Source organism: Corythoichthys intestinalis, chromosome 12 (assembly GCF_030265065.1).
Source record: "Corythoichthys intestinalis isolate RoL2023-P3 chromosome 12, ASM3026506v1, whole genome shotgun sequence".
Lineage (NCBI taxonomy): Eukaryota > Metazoa > Chordata > Actinopteri > Syngnathiformes > Syngnathidae > Corythoichthys > Corythoichthys intestinalis.
In genome coordinates, this window is record NC_080406.1 from 1,411,589 (window position 1) to 1,435,718 (window position 24,130).

General features: G+C 40.7%; 2 protein-coding genes across 5 annotated transcripts in view; one reads left to right on the plus strand and one right to left on the minus strand.

Annotated features, from left to right (window-relative positions):
- Positions 1 to 484: 484 nt before the first annotated feature.
- On the minus strand, positions 485 to 8,963 carry fundc1 (FUN14 domain containing 1). 3 transcript variants are annotated; one of them, XM_057851835.1, is made up of 6 exons: positions 8,910 to 8,963; positions 7,447 to 7,508; positions 4,783 to 4,936; positions 4,439 to 4,514; positions 4,222 to 4,350; positions 485 to 1,070 (listed from the first exon to the last, which is right to left on the minus strand). In XM_057851835.1, exons 2-6 carry the CDS (start codon positions 7,463 to 7,465, stop codon positions 993 to 995), a joined length of 456 nt encoding a protein of 151 aa, XP_057707818.1. In that variant the 5' UTR covers positions 7,466 to 7,508; positions 8,910 to 8,963; the 3' UTR covers positions 485 to 992. The 3 variants fall into 3 exon arrangements, with proteins under 3 accessions (XP_057707818.1, XP_057707817.1, XP_057707816.1); XM_057851834.1 differs by lacking the exon at positions 8,910 to 8,963 and adding an exon at positions 8,519 to 8,622; XM_057851833.1 differs by lacking the exons at positions 7,447 to 7,508; positions 8,910 to 8,963 and adding an exon at positions 6,215 to 6,360.
- kdm6a (lysine (K)-specific demethylase 6A) overlaps positions 8,144 to 24,130 on the plus strand; it is a 79,264-nt gene continuing 63,277 nt past the window's right edge. For both annotated transcript variants that reach the window (XM_057851830.1, XM_057851831.1), the window contains exons 1-6: positions 8,144 to 8,701; positions 8,854 to 8,917; positions 16,907 to 17,015; positions 17,107 to 17,156; positions 19,211 to 19,269; positions 22,845 to 22,965. In XM_057851830.1, the coding sequence (XP_057707813.1) occupies positions 8,520 to 8,701; positions 8,854 to 8,917; positions 16,907 to 17,015; positions 17,107 to 17,156; positions 19,211 to 19,269; positions 22,845 to 22,965 (585 nt within the window). In that variant the 5' untranslated portion in view covers positions 8,144 to 8,519. The remainder of the gene's footprint in view (positions 8,702 to 8,853; positions 8,918 to 16,906; positions 17,016 to 17,106; positions 17,157 to 19,210; positions 19,270 to 22,844; positions 22,966 to 24,130) is intronic.

Here is a 24,130-nt window from a genome sequence, read left to right on the forward strand (position 1 = left end):
AACTGTTAAAAACTCACCTTTTCAAGCTAGCTTTTAACTTATATTTTCTTGTTTTGTTCTGTCCACGTTGTTTGCCGTTTCTGTTCCTACTGTAAAGCGTCTTTGAGCATTGGTAAAAGCGCTCTAAAAATAAAATGTATTATTAATAAAATCGGTCGCACCAAAGCGCCAGCAGAGGGAGAAAAAAAGCACAAGTTACATGTGGACATGACACTGCTGCCATTTTAAGCTGTTTGAGCGGGGCATGTGCGTTAATTGCGTCAAACATTTTAACGCAATGATTTTGACAGCCCTATAAATTAGACAACCTGTGTCTCATTCAACCAAATTGTAGTAGCGTGCCCCTTCAGATCCTCAGCAACTGTAAAAGTAATTACAAAATAAACGACGCTGGTAGAAACGCCGCTATACTCGAACACCGTTATTGACAACACTGGTTCTGCTGCTTTCCCCTAAGCGCCGCCCCTGTACACAACAACACAAATAATGTTCAAATGTATTTTTATTTCAAACAACATACTAATGAGTGGCCTGCAATACATTTAGCATAAACTTATTGCTCATTTACAAAGTACACAAAATAAATGCAGGGCAAAATAAGTCCAAATCAATCCGCATGAAAATTCACTTGAAATAGGATCCAAAGTTTTCTTGACAGCATGCGCTAGTTAGCACAATGTCAACATTTCACTGGCAGTAACAATAAATAAAAAGCTGCAACAAAATAATTGTTTTTTTTCCTCTCCTTTTTATCGCTTAATGACAAGTCCAAAGTCTGGCATTTATTTACATTTCTACCATGATGAAGAAGCTTGGACACCCCTTTAATACAACTGCAATTGTTTGGACTGGTAAGAGAACTTTGTGTATTTTTCCATCATGACAGGGGAGGTACAGTTACTAGCTACTAGTCGCCAACGCATTGGAAAACAGCTTTATCCCTTTTCCAGAAGCGGCAAAACGTTTGGGAGTGTTGCGTCAATCGTCTGAGTCTAGCTAGCCAAGCCGAGCAGGAAGCCTCCGACGAACCCGCTTGTGACGACGATGTTTTTCTTCACAAACTCTGTAGACTGAAAGAGACAGAAATATTAGTATTACATAAAAGCTTCAACCATACAATTCTAACTACAGTTACCATCTTTTCCTCATACAGTGGAAGTGGGTAATTATTCACATAGCAAAGATACTGATACTATTATCGTTAAGTAAAGAGCAGGGGTGTCGAAACTAGGGTTGGGAACATCTGGGTAGCTCACGATCCGTTCATTTTTGCAATACAGGGCTCACGATAACGATGATCTCACTATCTGGGTGACACTTCATACACTTCATAATACACATTCCCCATTCACGGTGCCACGCCTTCCCGAAAGGGGGCTGTCACACACGCCGCTTCATTTATTAGCAGTCGGTCACATGCAGCGATCTAACGCCAGATTTAGGTTGAAAAAGTACCAAAGCATACAAACAGGAAGGTTTGCCTCAGGAGTCATTTGTTCGAGGAGTCAAGGTAATTATTATATTTTTCGTACCATGCATGCATTTTGAAACGTAAAATAAACCAATGGGAGAATTTAGGGGATACACATCATTGGCATTATACCATATTGGCCCGAATATAAGATGGCCCTGATTATAAGACGACCCCCCTCTTTTTCAAGACTTAAGTTTGTTACAGTACATCTGAAACAAATGATTATAACAATATATTTGAGAGAAAAAGCATGTTACCGTATTGGCCCGAATATAACATGAATGTTTTTTTTGCATTGAAATAAGAACGAAAAAGAGGGGGTCGTCTTATATTCGAGGTCTAGACATTATACCCATTCACGACACTAGATGGCACCAGATATGACTGAAGCGATGTTGTCATGACAGATCTCAGCTACTCTCAAGTTTAAGCAGTTTGCATTACTTTATTGCAATGTTTTCCTTATTCAGATTTGTTTCAAGACTACAGTTACAGTTAGACTTCACTTTGATGATTAATGCAGTTATTGAAATTTTGTTGTTTTATCACAATAGATTGGTTTATTTACATTTCAAAAACCAGAAGCCATTCATTTACGAATGTGATTGCACTTTAGTTGACATATTTAAATGTTCAGATATCAAGATTTGAATGAGGCAAAATAATATGCTTTTTCTCTCAAATATATTGTTATAATCATTTGTTTCGGATGTACTGTAATTATTTTCTGTATAAAATTTAAGTTGGTGTTCAAAATGTCTTTTTTCAAACTTGAGTCTTGAAAAACGGGGTTTTCTTATAATCAGAGCCGTCTTATTTTCGGGCCAATACGGCATTTTGCCTCATTCAAATCTTAATATCTGAACATTTAAATATGTCAACTAAAGTGCAATCACATTCATAGTCCGTGTTGCCCAACGACAGCCCCAAAACCATCACTGCTCTAGAGGAGATATGCATGGAGGAATGGGCCAAAATACCAGCAACAGTGTGTGAAAAGTTTGTGAAGAGTTACAGAAAACGTTTGGCCTCCATTATTGCCAACAAAGGGTACATAACAAAGTACTGAGATGAACTTTTGGTATTGGCCAAATACTTATTTTCCACCATGATTTGCAAATAAATTCTTTAAAAATCAAACAACGTGACTGTCATTTTTTTCCCCCACATTCTGTCTCTCATGGTAAAGGTTTACGCATGTTGACAATTACAGGCCTCTCTAATCTTCTCAAGTAGGAGAACTTGCACAATTGGTGGTTGACTCAATACTTATTTGCCCCACTGTATATAAAAAAGATGTCATTTGTTGTCGTTTGTGCTGAAAAAAAATTTCGTTTGTGCTGCTATCGTTTTTAAAATATTAACAATTCTTTAATAGGTGAATCTGAGGTCAACCAGCCCCGCATTTTGATTAAAAATGGCTAAAAATGGTGTCAATTGTTTGTGCTACATTTGTGCTGTGAAAAATTTAGCTTGTGCTGCTATCGTTTTTGAGGTTGAGATTGAGTGATGGCGTCACCCAGCCCTCCATTTATTGCAAAATATACCCAAAATGGTGCCATTCGTTTGTGCAACTTTTGCGCTGTGTAAAATTTTGTTTGTGCTGCTATCGTTTTATAGCTTTAGAAATAATAATTTCGAGTGATGATGTCACTCGCAGCTTTTCCATTACCAATTCCCACGTCTTACAGAGCATATCAACTCTCTCAATAACAGAGGGGTGCCCCAACAACTCGCGTAAACATAGCACAAACAAATGGCACCCTTTCGAGTCCGTTTTGCAGAAAATGGGGCGGGGGGTTTGAGATGATTAATTTCGAGTGATGACGTAACTCGCAGAAACAAACAAAATGCATGAAGGAATCTGACTTCTTAGCCAAACTGCCGGAATCATGCCAGCCGAACCGCCGGACCCGTGCTGGCGCAGCTCCAGCGACCCGGGCCGGCAGGACTCGACATCCCGGCCAAAAGGCCAAACTCTGTGCATTCACCTTAGTCATAACCCTTTGTACTGACTCCATTTTGAAAGCTGGAAAAAGGCTTCGAAGTACAAGTTGACAATTCAATCAGGTCGATCGAACGAACGTCAAATATATCCTGCTTGTTTTCCTTAAACTATGGAATAAGTGCTATTTATTTTATATTGGGTGTGTTAGAGCAATACAAACAGTCAAATAAGAGAAACAATACTATTCCCTGATTGATTATATTAAGTGTGTCAAGAACAATACAAACAGTGGATTGGTAAATACGAGAAAAGGTACTATCTCCTTCAAGCACAAACTAGCAGAAACAAAGCGTGAATGATTAACACCATTTTTGATTAAAATGGGGGTCTGGTTGACCTCAGATTGACCTTTGAAAAATTGTAAATATCCTAAAAATGATAGCACTAACAAAACCTTTTGCAGCACAAACAAGTACAAACGTAGCACAAACGATTGACATCATTTAAATTTGCATCTGATGGCGGGCCAACTTCACGGAGGTGTCACTTCCTGTTTATTTTGGGTTACGCGCAAGACGTCCAATCCTGTCAAAATGAATTGGATGTCGGGCTCCGTCAATGGTAGCCAGTGAGCTAACGTAGATACTATTCTAATGGAAGATATTGGTAGCACTCATTCGCTGCCTTTGACAGTTCTAGACACCAAATCCATTTTAGCTGACATTGCGTGATCACGTTTCACATGAACCACATTCATGAGTAAGACATGTTCCAAAAGCGCCATTTTTCTGTCACTCACCCTCTCAACTAACGTATTCAGCTCCGGACCAGCTTTATCCGTGTTCTTCTTGATCTGCTTCTTTGCTTTGTTTACATCTTTCTCTACCCTCTTCCAATCCACTTGGATGTAGCCGCTATTGTTAGCTACCTAGGGGGCAGACAGGTTAGAAAACATCACATATTTTTCTTACGAAAGGCTTAATTATTAAACAATGAATGACTGACTGACTGACTACCTGTAACAACAGAAGCCCTCCGCCCACAGCAGTGGCAGCAACTTTGCCAACCTTCTGGAAGAGATAACCTGCACACCTGACGTGAATAGCAGATCATCAGTGAACGTTAAATGTGGAAACGCCTAACGATAATTGGGGCAAATTTTAGCTCGATTATCCCTATTCCTAGCGGATATATGGAACAATCAATCCGGCGTGCTAGATTAAACTAACAACGCATTGTTGCATGTTCATCTTTCACAATTTTTCCACGACAACTAGTAAAGTCCCATTGCGATGGATGAATGACAATATTCAAAGGCAATGGCATTCAAAAAGTTTTTTTTCACATATAAAATATTTACCATCCACTAACTCCTCCTATGGCTAGCTGTGTGGCCACAGAGTATTTCTCTGCTAAAGGCCCGGACGTCTTGCCAAACAGACGGTTCCACCATCGCTGACGTTTGGCATACTCGGTCAGATCGACGACCTTGTCGTACAGCTCCTCTTCAATGTCTACAAATATTTCAAATAAAAAAAAACAGGTCAAAACATGAATAGTCCTTCATGGGCTGAAGCAGTAGGTGATTCTCATGAAGCTAACCTAAACTATGCATTTGAAGAGTTTAGGGATATAGACATGAAATAATTCATTTTTAGTTGAAAGATGGTTACCAAATTTTTCAGACTATGTTGCACCAGAGTATAAGTCGCACCAGGCCAAGGAATGCACAATGAAGAGGAAAAAAAAAAAAAAAAGTCGCACTGGAGTACAAGTCACCATTTTTGGGGTCAATTTTTAATTGATTAGAAACCAACAATAAACATTAAAATTTAAACTGCCTGTGATACAAAAAAATATTTCATATTGCGCGCGGTGTTTTATACTCCTGAATGAAATGGACCGCTTGGATGTGTGTGGAGGTGATCGATATATTTATTCAATTTTTTTAATCCCGCGCTACGAAAATGAGAGACTTTTGGCCACGGACTCGGCTTGAGGAAGAAGGCGAATGTGACGTCGGTCGAGTAACCATCTCACAATACAGCCATTACTATATAGCATGCAAAAGGTCTGCGGATTCAGCTGATTTTGGGGATTAATTTGTTCATTGTTCAAATCACGCCAGCCCAATGTGCTGCAGGGTTCTGTTGCTGCACCAGTGAGAGGTGTGTGGCCACCAATAGATAGACCACTATCCTTGGCTTGGCAACAAGCAGCCCCCCGCTCTGACGTTGGCTGGTTTGTCCACCGAGAATGGGCTATTTTTGGCGTTCATTCCCGGCAACGAGCATTGACAGCCCGCCGTGCACGCAGTAGAACGACGAGCCGTAACTTGCTCGCCGCTGGCCGATCGGTGAAGAAAATCAACCCTGCCGCCGCGTGTGACATGAGTCGGGGTAGTTTGTGTGATTTTTTGTTCTCTAAAGGCGGGAATAAGACTTGAAAAGCTACTCGGTTCAAGTTCGCAAGTCGGCTGTCACGCCTCCTGTTTTGTTTACGCTCTTTCCTCCGTCTCCGAAGCTGGGGCGGGGAAATGACTAAAGTCGAATTAACTCCGGTGGCATAAAATACCGTTCGGGAGAGGAAGAAGTCATCAGTTTTCACCGTTATGAAGTAATTTTGCCCTGTCGTACAGAATGAATGCATTTTTAATATTTTATATTCCATTTAACAAAAGACTTGTCACTTGTCATGGCCATACCGTTTATTTAGCAATTGGGGGGAAAATACTTATATAAAAAGGATATCCTGTAAAAATAGTGGAGAAGAGAGATTGGAACAATCATGACATTTTGCTGCTCTCTGTCGCATTTTCCTCGTTCTGAATCTTCCCCCTCAGTGGGCTGAATTCTACATCAGATGAAATTGTGAGCCTGCCGACGTCATCATCCAGCTGGGGACGCTAGAGCGCTATAATGACAGGCGGGTCTAAACGGCAGATTAAAACACAAATTTTTCGTTATTTGCGCTTTGCCAAATTGTTGTATATAGTCGCATCATCTCAAAATGTGTATGATTCCAATTTCACATGCTACTTTTTTGAATTGCTTTCACAGCCACTTTAACAGGACGCTCATCTAATGCTAACATGAATGCTATGCTAACGCTACGAGTTACATTTAGTGTGTAATGATCACTCAGGAGAGTCAGCACACACCTTTAAAGGCTAAACACGTCACGAGTGACAAAACCAGACACTGCTACGATGCAGGCTAACCACACATTGCGCATTTTCGTCTTGTCAGACGAAAACTAACATTCGGCTCGTTAAGTTTTAGTGTCCCAAAACACATTTTTAGCTTGTTATCGTCATGAAAAAAAGCGTTCGTTGACGAAAACAACACTGCCTACAAGAGAAGATTGTTTGGCCCTTTGATTGTTAATAGTTATGTTTATATGCCTAATTCCCTCTTCATAGACTTCATAACCTAAGGTAATGAAGTCTATGCCCCATCATAGGTGATCATTATCATAATGTGTAATATTACATGGTTTTAGACATTAATCAATGAGCTATTTTACTGTAAATCAAATATTAGGGACCTAAAACTGTTGATGGAAAAAATGACTGAGTCATCATAGCATTATGCTATTTTAAGCTAGCTTTGGTAAATGTCCTCAATTACCGTAATATATAGCTTTCATGAGAATCACCCCAATGTGCACGATACTGATCCTGAAGGTCTTTGTGGCGTGAATTGACAAAACAGGGTGACGTTACCGCTTCAAAGTGTATTTGCAAGCACTATTTCGATTCAAAACAGTCGAAATAGTGTGTATTTGATGCAGTTTACGATTGCAATTAACTGGGTAGCGTACTCACACCGTGCTGACATACATACGGCTAGAAAGTTAGCCAACTCGACGTAAATGTACGCCAAAAATGTAGGGGTGATATGTTTTTAAAGGATGTAGGACGATAAAGCCAGACATACAATGATAAGTATTTAACCCCAAAACATTGTATTATTTTCTTAAGTTTGCGCTGAATTACAGGAAAATGGCTTGACGGTTTGCTTACCCTTGTTGTGCTTCGCCATTTTGGATTCTCAGTTGCCTTCAAGTCCGTTGTCACTTGGACAACTTTTGTCATGTAAAGTAGAAGGGGGGGGGGTGCTTAGTCTTAAAATGTATCCATTTTGAACACAGTATCGCAAAGCATTTAAGAGCAAAAACATCACGTCAGAAAACTACTCGAAAGTACTTCCATATGTCCTGTCGGACAAGAGATAAAATTTACCGAAAAAGCCAAAATTCTCATTTCAAGGAAAGCGTTCAAACATTTGACGTCAGATAGAACCCGAGTGAATTATGGTTATTGTAGGCTTTCTGGCTATTTCAATTCCGGTTTGTTTCGTTTACCTTACGAAACGACTACCGCAATCGAAATGGAGCTTTCAAACCTATCACATTGCAGTACAGTAAAATTTTCACTAAACTTTCGGATTTGCGTTTAGGTCCAAATTAAAGGCGTTGTTAATTACGTCATCGCGGAACTGTTCGTGAATCGCAAAAACTACAAAATGGCCGCCCCATTGGAAAACAACGTCCCCCTTTCTCGATGGCTATTCTGACCAATCAGACGCCTTAATACAAGATTACGTAATCACAATACAGAGCGTGGAACCAATCGTGGGAGTTTGTAGGAAAGGAGGCGGGACCATTTTCAATGCCAGCACGCGCGTGTTCGTCCGCGTGCTCGCCAAACGTCAAGCGGGGACAGTCACGTGACAGCGCACGCCTGCAGCTGATTGGACTCGAAGCGCGGAGGGCGTGCCGACAGCGGCGGCGTGCGTTTGCCAGTGTGACACAATTACAACAACTTTGAGCCGATGCTTGGGGAAGTTTACGATATTATCAAATTACACCCAGTCGTAAAAAGCCAACGTTGCATCCACTCCATGTACACATCGGCGCCGGGAATAACGCTGTTAAAATGAGGCGGGTGGAAGCTAACTTGAAGGGCTCGTTTCCTTGAGGATTTGGAAAGAAAACTACCCTACGCCCCGCGCGAAAAAGGTGTGCAACTCCTCCGTTGCTCGTAACGTTTTGCCAGGGGGGGCTCGGTCGCCGTTGAGCTTCAAGTTGCCCACCATGAAATCGTGCGGAGTGTCGCCCGTCTCTACCGCCGCCGCCTCCTCTTCGGCTGCTACGCGGAGTCCGAGCGCCGCCGCTAATGACGAGGAGAAAATGGCGTCGGCAAAAGCGAGTGAAACCGAGGAGGACTTTCCGACGCTTACAGCGCAAGAGAAAGAGCGACTGCTCGGAATTGACAGGTTAGAACATGTGTGGCGTCAACACATTTTGAAGAAAACAAATATCCGCTTCGTTCCTCTTGCGTGGAACACACGCAATTTGTAACAAGACAACACGAATGTCCCCCTCAAGTAATACGGAACCGCCTGTGTTGTGTGTCCTCTACTTGCAGTTCACTGTTTGGATTTCATAGGCTTCAAGAAGATGGCGCCAGAACGAAGGCCTTACTGTTAAAGGTATGGCACCACAGTGTAAAAAAAGCAGAGTTGCTATTATTTCCTCTCGTTAGTAGTGAACATCTCCCGAGATAAAGTGGCAGCGACCTCTCAACGCCACTCGTCGCGGCTAATGTTGTTAGCAGCGACGTGCACAGCCGTGAATTTACCCAACTTTGACACTTAGGTGTCAATTTCGATCACCTTTCGGGTGTTTTCTTGAATTTGCACAGCAAATGCACAATTATGAAAGGCCACATACATTTATTGACAACACGCTCAATAGTGTCACACAGCTTCAAGCCAGCAAACAATGTGCAATATGAATCTCCAGTATTCTTTCGTTCCGTTCGACATGTGAACGTGGCTTCCAATGCGATAGAAGCTGTTTATTTTATTAGTATTAAAAAAAAAAAAAAAAAAAAAAATAGTACAAGCGAGAAACATATGAAGCAAACATAACATCCACAGCGAAGACTTCCCTTGTTGTTGCCTGAGAAGTCACCCAACGCTCGTCATTTGTTTGCAAAGTACAAAAGAGAATGTTACTACAAGCATTTAAACGTGCATGCAATTAATAAAATACATTTAAAAAATCGATGCAACGCTGCAAGTTGACAGGTTCGTGCGTCAGCTCAATTATGCTAGCCTGTAGCCGCTACCGGCGTGTGCCGTAGGACGTTTCTGTCGTCATTATTAAGACAGACAGCGCAATTTCGAAAGTATTAGCAAAATTATAATGGTTTTATGATTGAAAGCAAAATGGCGGATATGAGAAGAGAATAATTGGGGAGCGCTACAGCGGCTAACTAGCTGCTTGTTGGGCTAATCATGTTAGCTAAAAAAAAACAGAGCACTCCATAGTCGTCATGTTTAGGACACATTACCGATGGACTGATGAGTCAGCAATACAGTTTGAACGGCGTGGTGATGTTTTGTGTACCCCTAACCACAATGTGCATGCAGACTGAGCTTCCTCGGTTCAGTATTTGCCTTCACTTCAACATGTGGTTTGTAGGCTACGCTGGAGGGTGAAGGTGTGAGGATGAGTGTTGATAACTTACTGCATGTAACACTGTCTTGTATAGCAGTGTGACAGTATATCAAAATGGTGTGTATACTTTGTATTGCAAAAGGCTATTGACATGCTCCTGCCAAATATCGATATCCGTTTTAAAAAGGTTTCACAGTATTAAAAAGGGAACTAACAGGTTGCTACCAAAATCCAGCTCATTGGCGGCAATAGACGTCCAATCCATTTTGTCTTTGGCAAAGATAGATTGGACGTCTAGCGCTGTCAATGGTGCTGGAACGGCATTCACAGCAAGTCTTCCCGGTTTTGGAGTTATTTGTTGGTGACTTACTGTTCATTTTGGCTAGGTTCATACATGCAGGTCTTAATGCATAAATCCGATTTTTTTTTTTCGTGTTTTTCCGACTCGAGTGAGGCATTAACTTGACCGTCTCAACGGGACAAGTTGCATAGAAGTGGACCATTTGGAATTCGATCTGGGTCACTTTCATATGTGGTTTAAATCCAATATGGGCCATATTTTTCCAGAATGTGGCTGCGGTCTGAACTGTCAAGACTCCCAAATCGGGATTCATGCAGCAATGACGTCAGCAAAGAGTGAGAAAGGCAGAGGCTTATCCCCACCCTCCCATTTTTTTATTTTTTTGACTGTTGTCAAGCCGGCCTATTCTCTAAAAGCCGAGTTCAAGCTAGGCGCTTACGCTAATGCACAGCTTCATTGCTACCCTAGTGCCCTGTCCCCCTCGCTCTTTGCTGACGTCATTGCTGCATGAATTCCAATTTCAAAATCAATATATCGTAGGGATGTCCTAGAATCTGGTGAACAGGATCGGGTCATTAAATTTTTATTTTATTTTTTTTTAAGTTTAATTACTATTTTTTTTATCCCTTTGAGGGCTAAAAGTAACTAAATAATACAGAAATACAATGGCATTGCCAAAAGATACAAAAAATATATACGTTTAATACTCCGCAACACTCGCTGAAAAAGAGCAAGTACTGTAAACCGTATCGAATTCGCACTCTGTACCGGCATATTCTCAAAATATGGGGACTCGGACCCGGGTGCAAAAATATTCTCATGACAGTCTTATAGCACCACTGTCAAATGGGTTATCAAAATAATTACTAGCAATTAATGAAACAACTGGAAAAGTAACTGAAGAAATAATTACCACAGAATGAAAAGATAATTATTTAGATGTTGGTGATTGATTGCAATAGATGTTTCAGTGATTGATTGCCAGAAAATATAGACAGATATGTTTTCCTCTCAACAAAAATGCCTTTTTTTCTGGAAATTTTGATTGTTATGTAGCGCTGCAATGCATGCTAGGCGGAATGTTGGACGACAGCAGAGGTTGACTGTCTCCCCGAAGGGAGCAGTGATGGCCAAATGAAACTCGTGGAAGCAATGAAGCTTTGCAGCCAATTGGTTTAAAGCTTTACGGTGGTTCATTTGGTCTTATGAGTCTTATGATGCCACTGTCAGTTAAGTGTTACCAGTTAATCTTTTGGTGTAAATATCCCATAATACAGTGAGGACAGCTGTGGTTTACAGTCCAGTGCGGCTTATCAATGAACACTGCCGTTTTAGTGTCAAATTTGGTGGGTGGCGGTTTATGGTCAGGTGCGCCTTGTAGTCCGAAAATTACGGTAATCTTTCCAACTGCTTAAAGTAAGACTTGGTGTTTTCATGTGCAACAAGTGCAATCGATCGAGACCAGGCGAGTGGACTGAGTCCTGACTGCGACCAAGCTGAGCGAAGTCGCTACCAGTGGATTAAACGGCGACTGGCCGAGGAGGTGTGGAATTGGCGAAAAAAGTGACAAAAAGAAGTGGTCGTGCTATAAGCATATTGAAGTAAACCACAGCAAATGTGCATGTATGCATTTAAATACTACTATGATCAAGCGAACATCATACAAATAAACTCCAAAATACTCGCGCGCGGGCTGAAATGCACTGTACTCTAGAGCTGCAGCTTTCGAATATTTTAGTAATCGAGTAATCAACTGAAAATTCTATCGATTAATCGAGTAATCAGATAAAACATAATTTTTTTTTTGGTAAAGAGCAATTATAAATATAGATGAGAAAACAAAACATTTCATCTAATATTGAACCATTTTCAGTCAATGTCTTTATTTTTCGATGTACATTGTTGAAAACAGCCAACAATTGCATCTCAAATGTGACAAAAAAAGACTAATTCACTGCTTTCACTCAAAAACTTTCAGAGCTTATTAAAAAAAAAAAAAAATTCTTACCTAAAAATGTCATTACGCTTGATAACACACATCACTTGAAAGTTAGGTGTTTTTCCCACGTGTTTCAATTGAATTTCCACTTGTGTCAAGCTATAAGTTCTAGTTAAGTTTTAAGTTAGTCTAAACTGTAAGTCCTGATAGGACTTTGAGTTTTTGCAGTGTTCAAAATAAATGCTGTGCTGTATTGGAGCACATTACGCACCAGTGCTACTTTGTGTTTTATCCAGCAATGACTACTGAGCTAAAATTGGCAGTTAGCATTATTAAAGGGTATGTCGACCCCTGGGGAAATGTTAATTTTCCATCATTTATCCATAAACGCATTCCTTTTGTATTCATATCATGCCACTTCGTGTAATTACACACAAGAAAATGAGAGAAATTTGGATCGATTGTCAAGCTAAAACGACCGGCGCCCGAGATCTGGCAGATTGTGTGCGTGACGTCACGACAAGTGAAGAGAGTGCCACCGGCCACTAGGGGGGCAGCGCCTGTCTGCATCAATATAATTCCTTCTAGTGAGAAGAGAATTAAGCCTGAGTTATACTCCCGCGTTGCGGTGACGGCGTAGCGACTACGGCGTCATTCGACATTCGATAGTTCTGCGGTGAGGGAACGCGTTGCTCTGTAATTCACCGCCAAGCCACTAGAGGGATGTGGCGTTATGTTTGTACGGTTTTGGGGCATGATTGTTGACTACTTCCGCTAGTCGGAGAAAAAATAAACAATGCAAGATGGAACTCTTGAAAGTAAATATTCTGCTCATCAACACTGAATAAATATTGAACATACAAATGTTGACGGGCAGGCGACGCAGAAGACGGTTTCGAGGCGGTCTGGCCGACTTTTGATGCCGCACAGAGAGTTTTAGACTCGGGTGGAGAGAGCTAGCTGTGGCGGCTAGCTTCAAACTGGCGTCGAGCACTGCATTCAAGGTCTGCAAAGCCCTTCAGCCTGATTTGTTTGCCGTGTCCAACAACCAGCCAGTGGGAAGCCATAGCAGATTTCTGGCGTCTAGGGAACTTCCCAAACTGCGTTGGGAGGCTTGATTTTAAGGTTATCATAAAAAGCACCGAGGCACTCTCAATCAGTGATGATGTATTGTGTGTGTGAACTGTCTGTTATTGAAAATTAAAGATCAAAACAACTCTTTTGACACCAAATCTGTGCTTTATTCTTCATATACTTGAAACATATGTACACAGTAAATGATGAAGTGCACCAACCAAAAATACGACATAAAGTGATAAAAAGTTGGCAGTTTTTGGCCGACTGTGTCACCGCTTCGTGTGGCCACTCGATTCCGACCACCCACGTCTCGGTGGTTCTTCCATTTATTTATTTTTTCGATCGCAAACCTTGCCATTTGGCAGTCACAATAATAATTTCTTGACGAGACTTGCTCTTCGATGATACTCCCGTCGGCTCGGTGCATTTTTGCGTGTAGAAAATAATGTTTGATTCTATTCTACAATGGCGGTGCTTTCGCCCGGAAACAACAGTCTGAACGGACCAATCACAGTCCGTTTTCGCTACGTCAACGCGTCTACGCGACGCGAAGGTTAGAAAAATCGAGAGGTGCGCGTCAGGCTACGGCGTAGGGCCGTAACTCGATTCTTCCTTGACGGCGTAGGTCTGACGCGGAAGTATAACTCGGCCTTTAGGGGTGTTTTGAGCTGTTTATGCTGTTGCATTGTGTTTGTCCTGCTCTGCACATATTCCAGGTTCCCTCATGAAGAAACACCCCTCGTTGTCAATAAAAGAGAATTGACAGTGAGGGGTGTTTCTTCATCAAGAAAAAGGCTCAGTGCTTTAATACTGAATGGCAGCGATGATGGCAGACAATTTCGTTTCTAGTTCCAGGCAGCGACCAATCCGACGTAGAAGGACGTAACGAATGTTCATCTAATGGTGACGAGGAGAGTTACGAAGCTTTAATTGGTGTTTTAGGTTACCAATTTGAGCCCAAACCAACGCCAATGCAGCGTAATGAAACGGTCATTGAGGGGAGCAATAAATATTAAAATATGTAAAATATTATATATTATTGCTTTTATTTATAATTTATACATGTGTCCAGTCCTGTATCCAATGTGTGATATTTTTTTAATTATAGAAGAGTACTCACTCTGGCCATTTCCAGCTTAGCAACTACCCTCCTTTGCTTTGCCTGGGATGGTGAGGTGGTCTCATCAGTGGCAGTCTTCGTCCTCTTTCTTCGTGTCTTGGGACATTTAGGTGGCTGCGCGTGTATGGTGGGCACCGCACCGCATCTGCTTTGAGCAGCAATCTTTTAGCAAAACCCGATTTTACTTGTCCATAATTCGAGAAGCTTTCAGTTGGAAAATGCGCACCACCGAAAACCGCCGGCTGGGTCTGTAAAATTAGCCCTCTTTGCACGGACGAACTTTACCCATTGTCTGCGTAGTCCAGCTTTTTTTTTTTGTCACGTTCGGGAACTCATGGATACTATATTCCGATAAAACATAGCACAGCAGTTTTGAACCATTTTAGTGATGTTTTGGTCAAACAAACTCGAACGCTACTCTCTCGTCGATAAAAAAACAATGGCACCTGGCTCCGCCTCGACTTTCGTTCACTTGTTGTGACGTCCCCTCCCCATTCGGCTGTTTCTGGAACACTTTTGGAAATGTTCGTCATTTTCTATCTATTTTCGATAATTGCTCATTAATGTGATCGATTTTTTTTGTTAACTTTATCAATATTTGTTATCTTGGCACATACCGGTCTCACACCCCCTTTGCGTTTTCATACCCTTTAATTCACAAAAACATTTTGGAACACTTGAATTCTTTATTATAGTACAAATAAACACAAAAATAACAATAATAAATCACAAATAAACAGTGAGGTCAAATGCTGATCGCATTAACTAGTGCAAAAAAAAAAAAAGGAATGTAAACAGATTCAGAACACTGACTTCGCCTGATGATTCAAAACAAATCTTAAAAAAATATCTAGCATTAATATTATAGTATGCTACTACAGTATAAATAATAGTTTTAAAATAATTATAATAATTATTCATTGCCAATCAGTTTTCATAAAGGGTGTCATTTTAAAGCTACTCTTAGTGTAGAATCTGAATTCTGAAGTATGTGAGAATCACTCCAGAAATCGTTATTTATATGACACATTACGTGCTCTTTTTTTTAAATGTTCACTGGACGTACATTCGGTAAACCGCTAACCGTAAGCTTTACAATCTGCAAAAAAACACTTTTCATCATTGCATGTAGTGTCAGTAATAGACTTTTTTTTCCTTCATTTTTTCCATTTGCAAATGCAGTTAACCAGCAATTTTTCATGTTTGAAGTGTCATCTTTAAACCACAAGTTTGCGTTTTGGAGAAGACTGCCAATGTTTTATAGCAGGCTAAAGTAGGTTCTTTTTTTTCCCCATTAGCCTCAATGTAGCAATGCTAACGTTTACAGTGTTTAATATAGATGTGTTTCCTTATTTTGTATGTCTGAACTTTATTTCTACGGCGTATTGATGACCAATAAACATCTGTGAAAGGAACTGGAGTCTCATATGCCATCAGCAAGAACGCGCAAATGTATGCGCGCAGCAATAAAACGCAGCCGTGAAAATTGGCGCCCTCGTTTTTATTTACCGTGCGATAAATGGACTTACTGCATATTGCGACAGGCTTAGCAACTTCAATAAAACTTGTCGTCAGTTAGTTGGATGGATTTACAATCTTCCAGCTTGTAATTGTCTCCTGTCGTCTTCCAAAACACAACTGGGTGACGGCGCTTTAGGTGTTCATTCACGGCCGACGTGCAGCCAAGCTTGGCATTAAAGAGACGGGAAACAACAGTGTTCCTTCTTTTGTTTCGTGGAAATAAGTCAATGTTTTGGCCACTTTGGTGCGCTTTTTCAGCTTTGTGCCGCTTTCCCCGCTTGCATAGCGGGTGTCCGACATTCTCATCTTTCCACGTATATATTTTTTCAACCCTTCATTAACCGTCGACAAGATGTTTAGCTTGTCGACGCATTTACGTGATCGATGATGTCGACTACGTCGACTAGTCGGGACAGCTCTGATGGAAAGCAACTTCAGAAGCGTGGAGAAGCGATGAAGCAAATGTATTTTATTTTCCGTCATTTAATAATTTCTATGTTTCTTTGAGACCTCAAAATACTTCCAAACCTCAGACACGTTGCTTGTGAGCCAGTAGTTAGCTCGTTGTGTTCTGATGAGGTCTTCACATAAGGACATAAGGTTCTTCACACTTTTCAGTGGTAAACTTTCGGCCTTTTCACCGAAAACCGAAAATTTAATTTTAGCTATTTTCGGTCACATCTCTGCTCTGCATTTTTTTGTTGCTTGTAGCCCTTTACTCATTTACTGCCATTGACAGTTCTAGACATCAAATCCATTTCAATTGGGAAGGCTAGCATTGTTATCTTCTTTCACTGCCATTGACGGCAATAGACGTCCAATACCGAAGCGTTCTTATCTCGAGGTACCGCTGTACTTTGTATCCCAAAGGGTTATCGATAATCTCCTGCTAAGAATTGTCACAGTTTCAAAACAGAACAAAACCTACGGGTTGCCAGCAAATTTTCCTCAGGTCTATAATTTTTCATTTCACACATAATAGAGATAATAATTATCATAGAGGGCAGTGTCTTAATAATAGTTAGCTCCCGTAACACTATTTTTCCCCTCCTTTTCAGGCTGTTAGCTGCTATAACGCCGTCATCCTGAAAGCAGAAGGGAAAGTCGATCCTGACATTTTCTGTCAGATCGGCCATTTCCACCTCCTGTTGGAGGACTATCCAAAAGGTTTGTTGTTTTTGTATTCGTTTTTATTTTGGATAATCGGCTTTTATTTCTATTGGCCGTTCTAAATGTTCCTCCATCTCTCTATTCTCAGCATTATCTTCATACCAGAGGTACTTCAGTTTACAGCCAGACTACTGGAAGGTAAGTTTATACTGAATATCTTTGGATGGCTTTGGTACCATTTTCCAAAGGTTTTAAAATTAAACGACATAATCTTATCTAAATACTGTAAAGAACCTTATATACAGTATATGTATATAATGTATGTTTTCTGGCATGGTGGCCGAGTGGCTAGCACGTCAGCCTCACAGTTCTGACATCAAGGGGTTAAACCCGGGCTCCGGCCTTCCTGTATGGAGTTTGCACGTTCTACCCGTGCTTGCGTGGGTTTTCTCCGGGTACTCTGGTTCCTCCCACATCCCAAAAACATGCATGGTAGGCTGATTGAACACTCTATATTGTCCTTAAGTATGAGTGTTTGCATAAATGGGTGTTCGTCTCCTTGTGGCCTGCGTTTGGCTGGCAATGGATTCAGGGTGTACCCCGCTTACTGCCCTTAGTTGGCTTGGATAGACTCCAGCACCCCCGCGACCCTCGTGAGGATAAGCGACTCTGAAAATGAACCAATGAATATAGATACAGTGCCCTCCATAATTATTGGCACCCCTGGTTAAGATGTGTTTTTTAGCTTCTACTAATTTTTTAAAAAATTCAAATAATATGGGACCTTAATGGAAAAAAAGAGAAAAATCCAACCTTCAATACAAGTGCATTTATTCAGTGGGGAAAAAAATCCCACATCAAGAAATAATTATTTACCATCAAATAATGTGTGTCACAATTATTAGCACCCCTTTTGTTAATACTTTGTACAACCCCCCTTTGCCAACAAAACAAGGTCTGGGGACTGAGATGACCATGGGAGGAGCTTGATCTTGTGTCTGGTGAACCATTTCTGTGTAGATTTGGCCATATGTTTAGGGTCATTGTCTTGCTGAAAGACCCAGTGACGACCCATCTTCAGCTTTCGGGCAGAGGGCAACAGATTTTGATTTAAAATGTCCTGGTATTTCAAAGCATTCATGATGCCATGCACTCTAACAAGGTTCCCAGGGCATTTGGAAGCGAAACAGCCCCACAGCATCACTGCCCCCCCCCCCAATACTTCACAGTGGGTATGAGGTGCTTTTCAGCATGCGCATCTTTCGTGGCACGCCAGACCCACTTAGAGTGTTTGTTGCCAAAAAGCTCAGTCTTGGTCTCATCTGACCAAAGCACACGGTCCCAGTTGAAGCCCCAATACCGCTTGGCGAACTCCAGACGTTAGAGTTTATGATTGTGAGTGAGGAAAGGTTTTCTCCGTGCATGTCTCCCAAATAGCTTGTTGGCGTGTAGACAGCACCTCATACCCACTGTGAAGTATGGGGGTGGGTCAGTGATGCTGTGGGGCTGTTCCGCTTCCAAAGGGCCTGGGAACCTTGTTAGAGTGCATGGCATCATGAATGCTTTGAAATACCAGGACATTTGAAATCAAAATCTGTTGCCCTCTGCCCGAACGCTGAAGATGGGTCGTCACTGGGTCTTTCAGCAAGACGATGACCCTAAACATATGGCCAAATCTACACAGAAATGGTTCACCAGACACAAAATCAAGCTCCTCCCATGGCCATCTCAGTCCCCAGACCTCAACCCCATTGAAAACCTGTGGGGTGAGCTGAAGAGGAGAGGACCCAGGTCTCTGGATGATTTAGAGAGATTCTGCAAAGAGGAATGGCTGAAGATCCCTTTTTCTGTCTTTTCCCATCTTGTGAAACATTATAGGAGAAGATTAGGTGCTGTTTTGTTGGCAAAAGGGGGTTGTACAAAGTATTAACACCAGGGGTGCTAATAATTGTGACACACATTATTTGATGTCAAGTAATTATTTCTTTATGTGGGATTTTTTCCCCCCCACTGAATAAATGCACTTGTATTGAAGGTTGGATTTTTCTTTTTTATCCTATTAAGGTCCCATATTATTTGAATTAAAAAAAATATATTAGAAGCTAAAAAACACATCTTAACCAGGGGTGCCAATAATTATGGAGGGCACTGTATTTCCCAGCGTGTTCTTTGCTTGACAAGTTTACACAGGATTTCTCATGTCCTGACCATTTCTGATCAATGACACGTTTCTGTTTTTGCATTTCTTTCAGAATGCTTCCTTTTTATACGGGATTGGGTTGGTTTACTTCCATTACAATGCATTTCAGTGGTAAGCAGTAATATTTCTTTTCTTTTTCTTTGAACCTGCAACTGTATGCCATTCCTGCAAATCTATTGCCTTATGAATCTGTCTTGTCAGACCAGTCTTTGTTGTTTTTTTTTTGAAGCGATACGTGCTTAGGCTTCTATATGGCAATCAAACTTCAATAGTCAGGTTGTTTGGATGTCAAGCTGCGTCTGCCAGTCATAGATTGTTTTTTTGGTCCAATTGTTTGGCATATTGTCCTCGTGAGTTAAAGTTGCTCATCAATTTGAATTTGTTATTATGGATTAATTTAACTTTATTTTTCAGTATCAAATAGTCATATTGTTTATTTTTACAGTTTTGATGAGCTTTTGAGTTTTTTCTTTTACAAACAAAACAATGTTAATGAAGTTTTATTGTTACTTGATCTACTGGTATATATTTTTTAATAATAAAAAGGACACAATGTTATGCAGAGATGTACTTAGAATAATAATTTTATAGACAAATGATACTATTTACAGTGGTTGCACAGAGTTGGGGCGGCGTAAGACATTTAAGTCTTGCTGGGCGTAACAGAAAATCATTGAGAAGCACTGATGTAAATGTAGACAGTTAAACATATAGCAGCTACCTGTAGCTAAATGCGGATATATCGTGTTGTTTTGTCATTGTATTATTTAGCGATGTCCCGATCGCATATTTTTGCACCTGAGTCCGAGTCACCTTGTTTTGAGAATCTGCCTATACAGAAAAAATGTTTTTTTTTGTTTGTTTTTTTTTAAACAAAAATTGAAGTTCCAAACATTACTGTACTGTTTACAGTACTTCCTGTTTCCAGAAGTGTTACTGAGTATAAAACATATATTTCTGTTTCTTTTGGCAATGCCATTGTATTTCTGAATTATTATACAAGTGAATGAGCCTGTGTTTCAAACTACTTCACACGATGAATGCGATGAATTATTATGACCCCAAGGTGGGAGTAACCTACTGTAGATATCAACTGGTTCTTAACACTGGCGATTCTAGCCGGCACAGTTTTGTTGTAAAAATCTAAAACCTGATCCTTTTCACCCGATTCCAGTCCTCTAAAAAATTGCCCAATTTGCGTAATCGGATCGGGGACATCCCTGGGAAAAATTAATCGTGTATGGAACGACAGATCCAAAATCAAGACATGAATGAAATCTTAGCTTGATTTTATCATCCCAGCTGTTTTGTCTCTGGTACTTCATAAGTTTTGGAATATTGGCAGAATGCGCCCCCCAACAAACACACACTCCTGCATACACCATTGTGTGTCTTTGAATAGGCTGTGTAAAAGGGGCTTTTGTTGTATCACACGGTGCTGTTGAGGTAACTGCTTTTTATCAGAATATCAGCCAGGACGTTAGCAGCAGCACTGGCGACTATGTTGCAACCTTGTTTTGTGTGACCTCATGTAGAATACCAAACGCGAAGTGGCAACAATCCCAAAAACTGTGGCTGAATACTATAACTTGCAGTGTGACTGTAACCCTCATCCCTCTCCCGCAATCTTGTCTCATGCTTGACATCACTGAGCTTTCCCAGCATTCTCTTTGGTGTCCACCAGCGTGGGAGGAGAGGGCGATAGCAGAGCGTAGTGACAGAGAAATGGGAGTGGCAATCAAGAGGAGCAATGAGTTCAAAGTGTGTGTGCGGGTGCATGTTTGTATGGGTGCTGCCGAGAGGGTTTTGGAGGCAACATGAATTTGTTATTGCAGAGACAAAAGTGATGGACTGTATTTGGAAGCTCAAGTACATTTTTGTGTATTGTTTTGCTGATGGAAGGTTTAGAAATGAATTGTGTTTTGCCTTGACAAATTTAGCCCTTAAAAAAAGATTTATGTATATATATGTGTATATATATATATGTATGTATTAGGGCTGTCCCAAACGACTATTTTTCTCCCGATTACCGTAATTTCCCGAATAAAAGGCGCACCCCTGTATAATGCGCACCCCAAATTTACTTGTAAAATCTAGGGGAAATTATTGTACCTGTTTATAACGCGCACCCTAATTTTAGCACCAAAGCTCATCGCTGTCGACACGACAGTAACAATAGGAACTATTGTTATATGGGTTTGAGTTTCCCGAGGGACAGATATAGTTGATGGACACAGGAAGTCTGTGTGCTTACGTTTGTTATGGTCCGAGTTGCGGAGCTGCAATAAACGTTGACTCAAATGAGTTCAAGAAACTAAATTCTGTGCTTTATGAAGAGTGAAAAAAGCAGAATTTAACACAGACGAAATTATTCGGCCAATTAGAGTGAAGTATTACCGAAACAAAATGGTGACGTCACGTACCGTAATGGTCGGCAACGAGTCGCCGCATACGTTTCTTCAACACAACGTGGCCGTGTCAATAAAAAAAAAAAAATTGGTTTATACTGGACTGTCTCAGGAAATTAGAATACACAATATTCTAATTTTTTGAGACAGTCCTGTGTATATATACAGGACTGTCTCAGGAAATTAGAATACACAATATTCTAATTTCCTGAGACAGTCAGGAACACAATATTCTAATTTCCTGAGACAGTCAGGAAATTAGAATATTGTGTATTCTAATTTCCTGAGACAGTCCTGTATATATACACAGGACTGTCTCAAAAAATTAGAATATTGTGTATTCTAATTTTCTGAGACAGTCCAGTATATATGTAATATATATTTCTGTCTCCATCCATGTACCCGTTTATAATGCGCACCTTGATTTTACAAGTTGATTTTGGGGGGGGGGGGGGGGGGGGGGGGCGCGTTATATTCGGGAAATTACGGTAGTCAGCAGACTTTTTTTACGAGTAGTCGACTAATCTAATATGTATCTACAGAGGGGAGAACAAGTATTTGATACACTGCCAATGGGGTTTCCCATTGTGAGTGTATCAAATACTTGTTCTCCCCACTGTATATATATATATATATATTTTTTTCTTTACTAATCTAGGAATTACATTTTTGTTGACACTTATTAATTCACTAAAACATTTTGGAACACTTAAATTCTTAAAGTTCAAATAAACACGTACATAAAAATAATAAATCACAAACAATAAGGTCAAATGCTGATAGCATTAACTAGGGCAAAAGAACAGAATGTAAACAGATTCAGAACGTTGACTTCGCCTTTCCAACATGATTCAAAACAATTCTTAAATATCTACAATTAATATTACAGTGTACTACTATATATAATAGTATCAAAATTGAAATAAGGCAATGTTTTGTCCACTCTGGTGTGCTTTTTTTTGGCGTTTTGCCGCTTTCCCTGCTTGCGTACTGAGCGTCCGCCATTCTCAACTTTCCACGCATATATTGTTTTAACCCTTCATTAACTGTCGACGGGATGTTGTGCTCGTCGACGCATTTAAGTCATCGATGAAGTCTACTATATCGACTAGTCGGGACAACTCATACGTATACGTATAGATGCTACCAACAACACTACAGTAGCTGTACTATTTTCACTCAGACTTAAACATTATTGCCTTTTAATAGCCTAAGTTGAAAATGTGATCACATTGTATACTGAAGCATTTCATACTCGACACATGTCATCTTTTGCAGGGCAATCAAGGCATTTCAGGAGGTGCTCTACATTGACCCCGGTTTCTCCCGTGCTAAGGAGATTCACCTGCGACTGGGACTCATGTTTAAAGTCAACACAGACCATGAATCCAGTTTAAAGGTACAGTCATTATCTTAATCTTGCTGATACTTCAAACAACTGCAATGTCAGAGAATTGATACACTTACACTTAATGGCTTTGGGTCATATAGTCTTTGGGTTTATGAGAATGTTGGTTTGGGAGGGGGGGTGTACAATCCCAGAGGCCTTCCAGATTGACAAAAGATTGTTTGATCACTTGTCCCTGTCTGGGTAGGGGGAATTAAGCCTTCCTATGTGACCCTTCTCTGACACCTGAGTCGGAAAAAGTCCCGACAGTCACTGAGAGCTGTCTGGATGGATCCCTTAGGGAACCATCTGATCTCGAGCCTCACATTCTCCTCCAGAATGGACATAAAGCTAAGCCGCCAATCATCCGAGAAGATAGGCAGCCACAGTACAAGGGGTGTGGCAGTATATCGAGAGGGTGAAATATCGTGATACTTTGTAGCCCAGAAGGTTATCAATATGCTTTCACCAAAAATCGATATGTTGTTTTCAAAAGGTGTCACTGTTTTAAAAAAAAAAAAAAAAAAAAAAGGAACCAACACGTTTGCATCCAAAATCTGCCTTTTCAAAAATGTCTACATTATCTCACTGGATTGGACGTCTAGTGCCATCAATGGCAATGAAACCAGAGCGTTCTTGTTGTAGGAATTTACAGGTCACTTCTTGTTCAATTTAGGGCACTGGCAGATTACTTCCTGTTGATTTTGAGCAGTGTCGTTTTCGTCAACAATGACAATAACGAAAACATTTCGTCAAAGAACAATTTTTCATGAATATGATGAGCTTAAAACTCAGCTTGAGAACGATAAACCGATACGACCGGATATCCAGTTTTACAGGTGAGAGATACAGATGTATCGATAGTAAAGTTACCATTCGACAGTAATTAGCCATTAAACATTCAATGAACCGATAGTAGAGATAGAATTCGGCTATCGCCAGCACAAGGATCGGCTTCTAATGCCTAGTTCAATGCATTGCTTAATATGATAATAATTTAGCTTTTACTTCACATGCTGCGCTTGTGTCATTCACCACACAGTGCACTTAGATCGAGCCCGCACGCATGATATAATATGAACAACAACCTCAACTTCCCATGCATTTCGGCAGAACCGCTACTAGTCGCCGTCATTACCCGATCGTCACGGGCGTGTCATAACAACGCGAGAGCTAA

Bases quoted from the DNA above. Each gene is read 5' to 3' on its own strand.
- fundc1 (XM_057851833.1), bottom strand. From the start codon at position 6,236: ATGCGACAGAGAGCAGCAAAAT. The intron at 4,515-4,782 runs GTAAATATTTTA...TATTCACGTCAG, and splicing joins ATAGGAGGAGTTAGTGGATG to GTGTGCAGGTTATCTCTTCC. The intron at 1,071-4,221 runs GTGAGTGACAGA...TGTCTCTTTCAG, and splicing joins TGAATACGTTAGTTGAGAGG to TCTACAGAGTTTGTGAAGAA.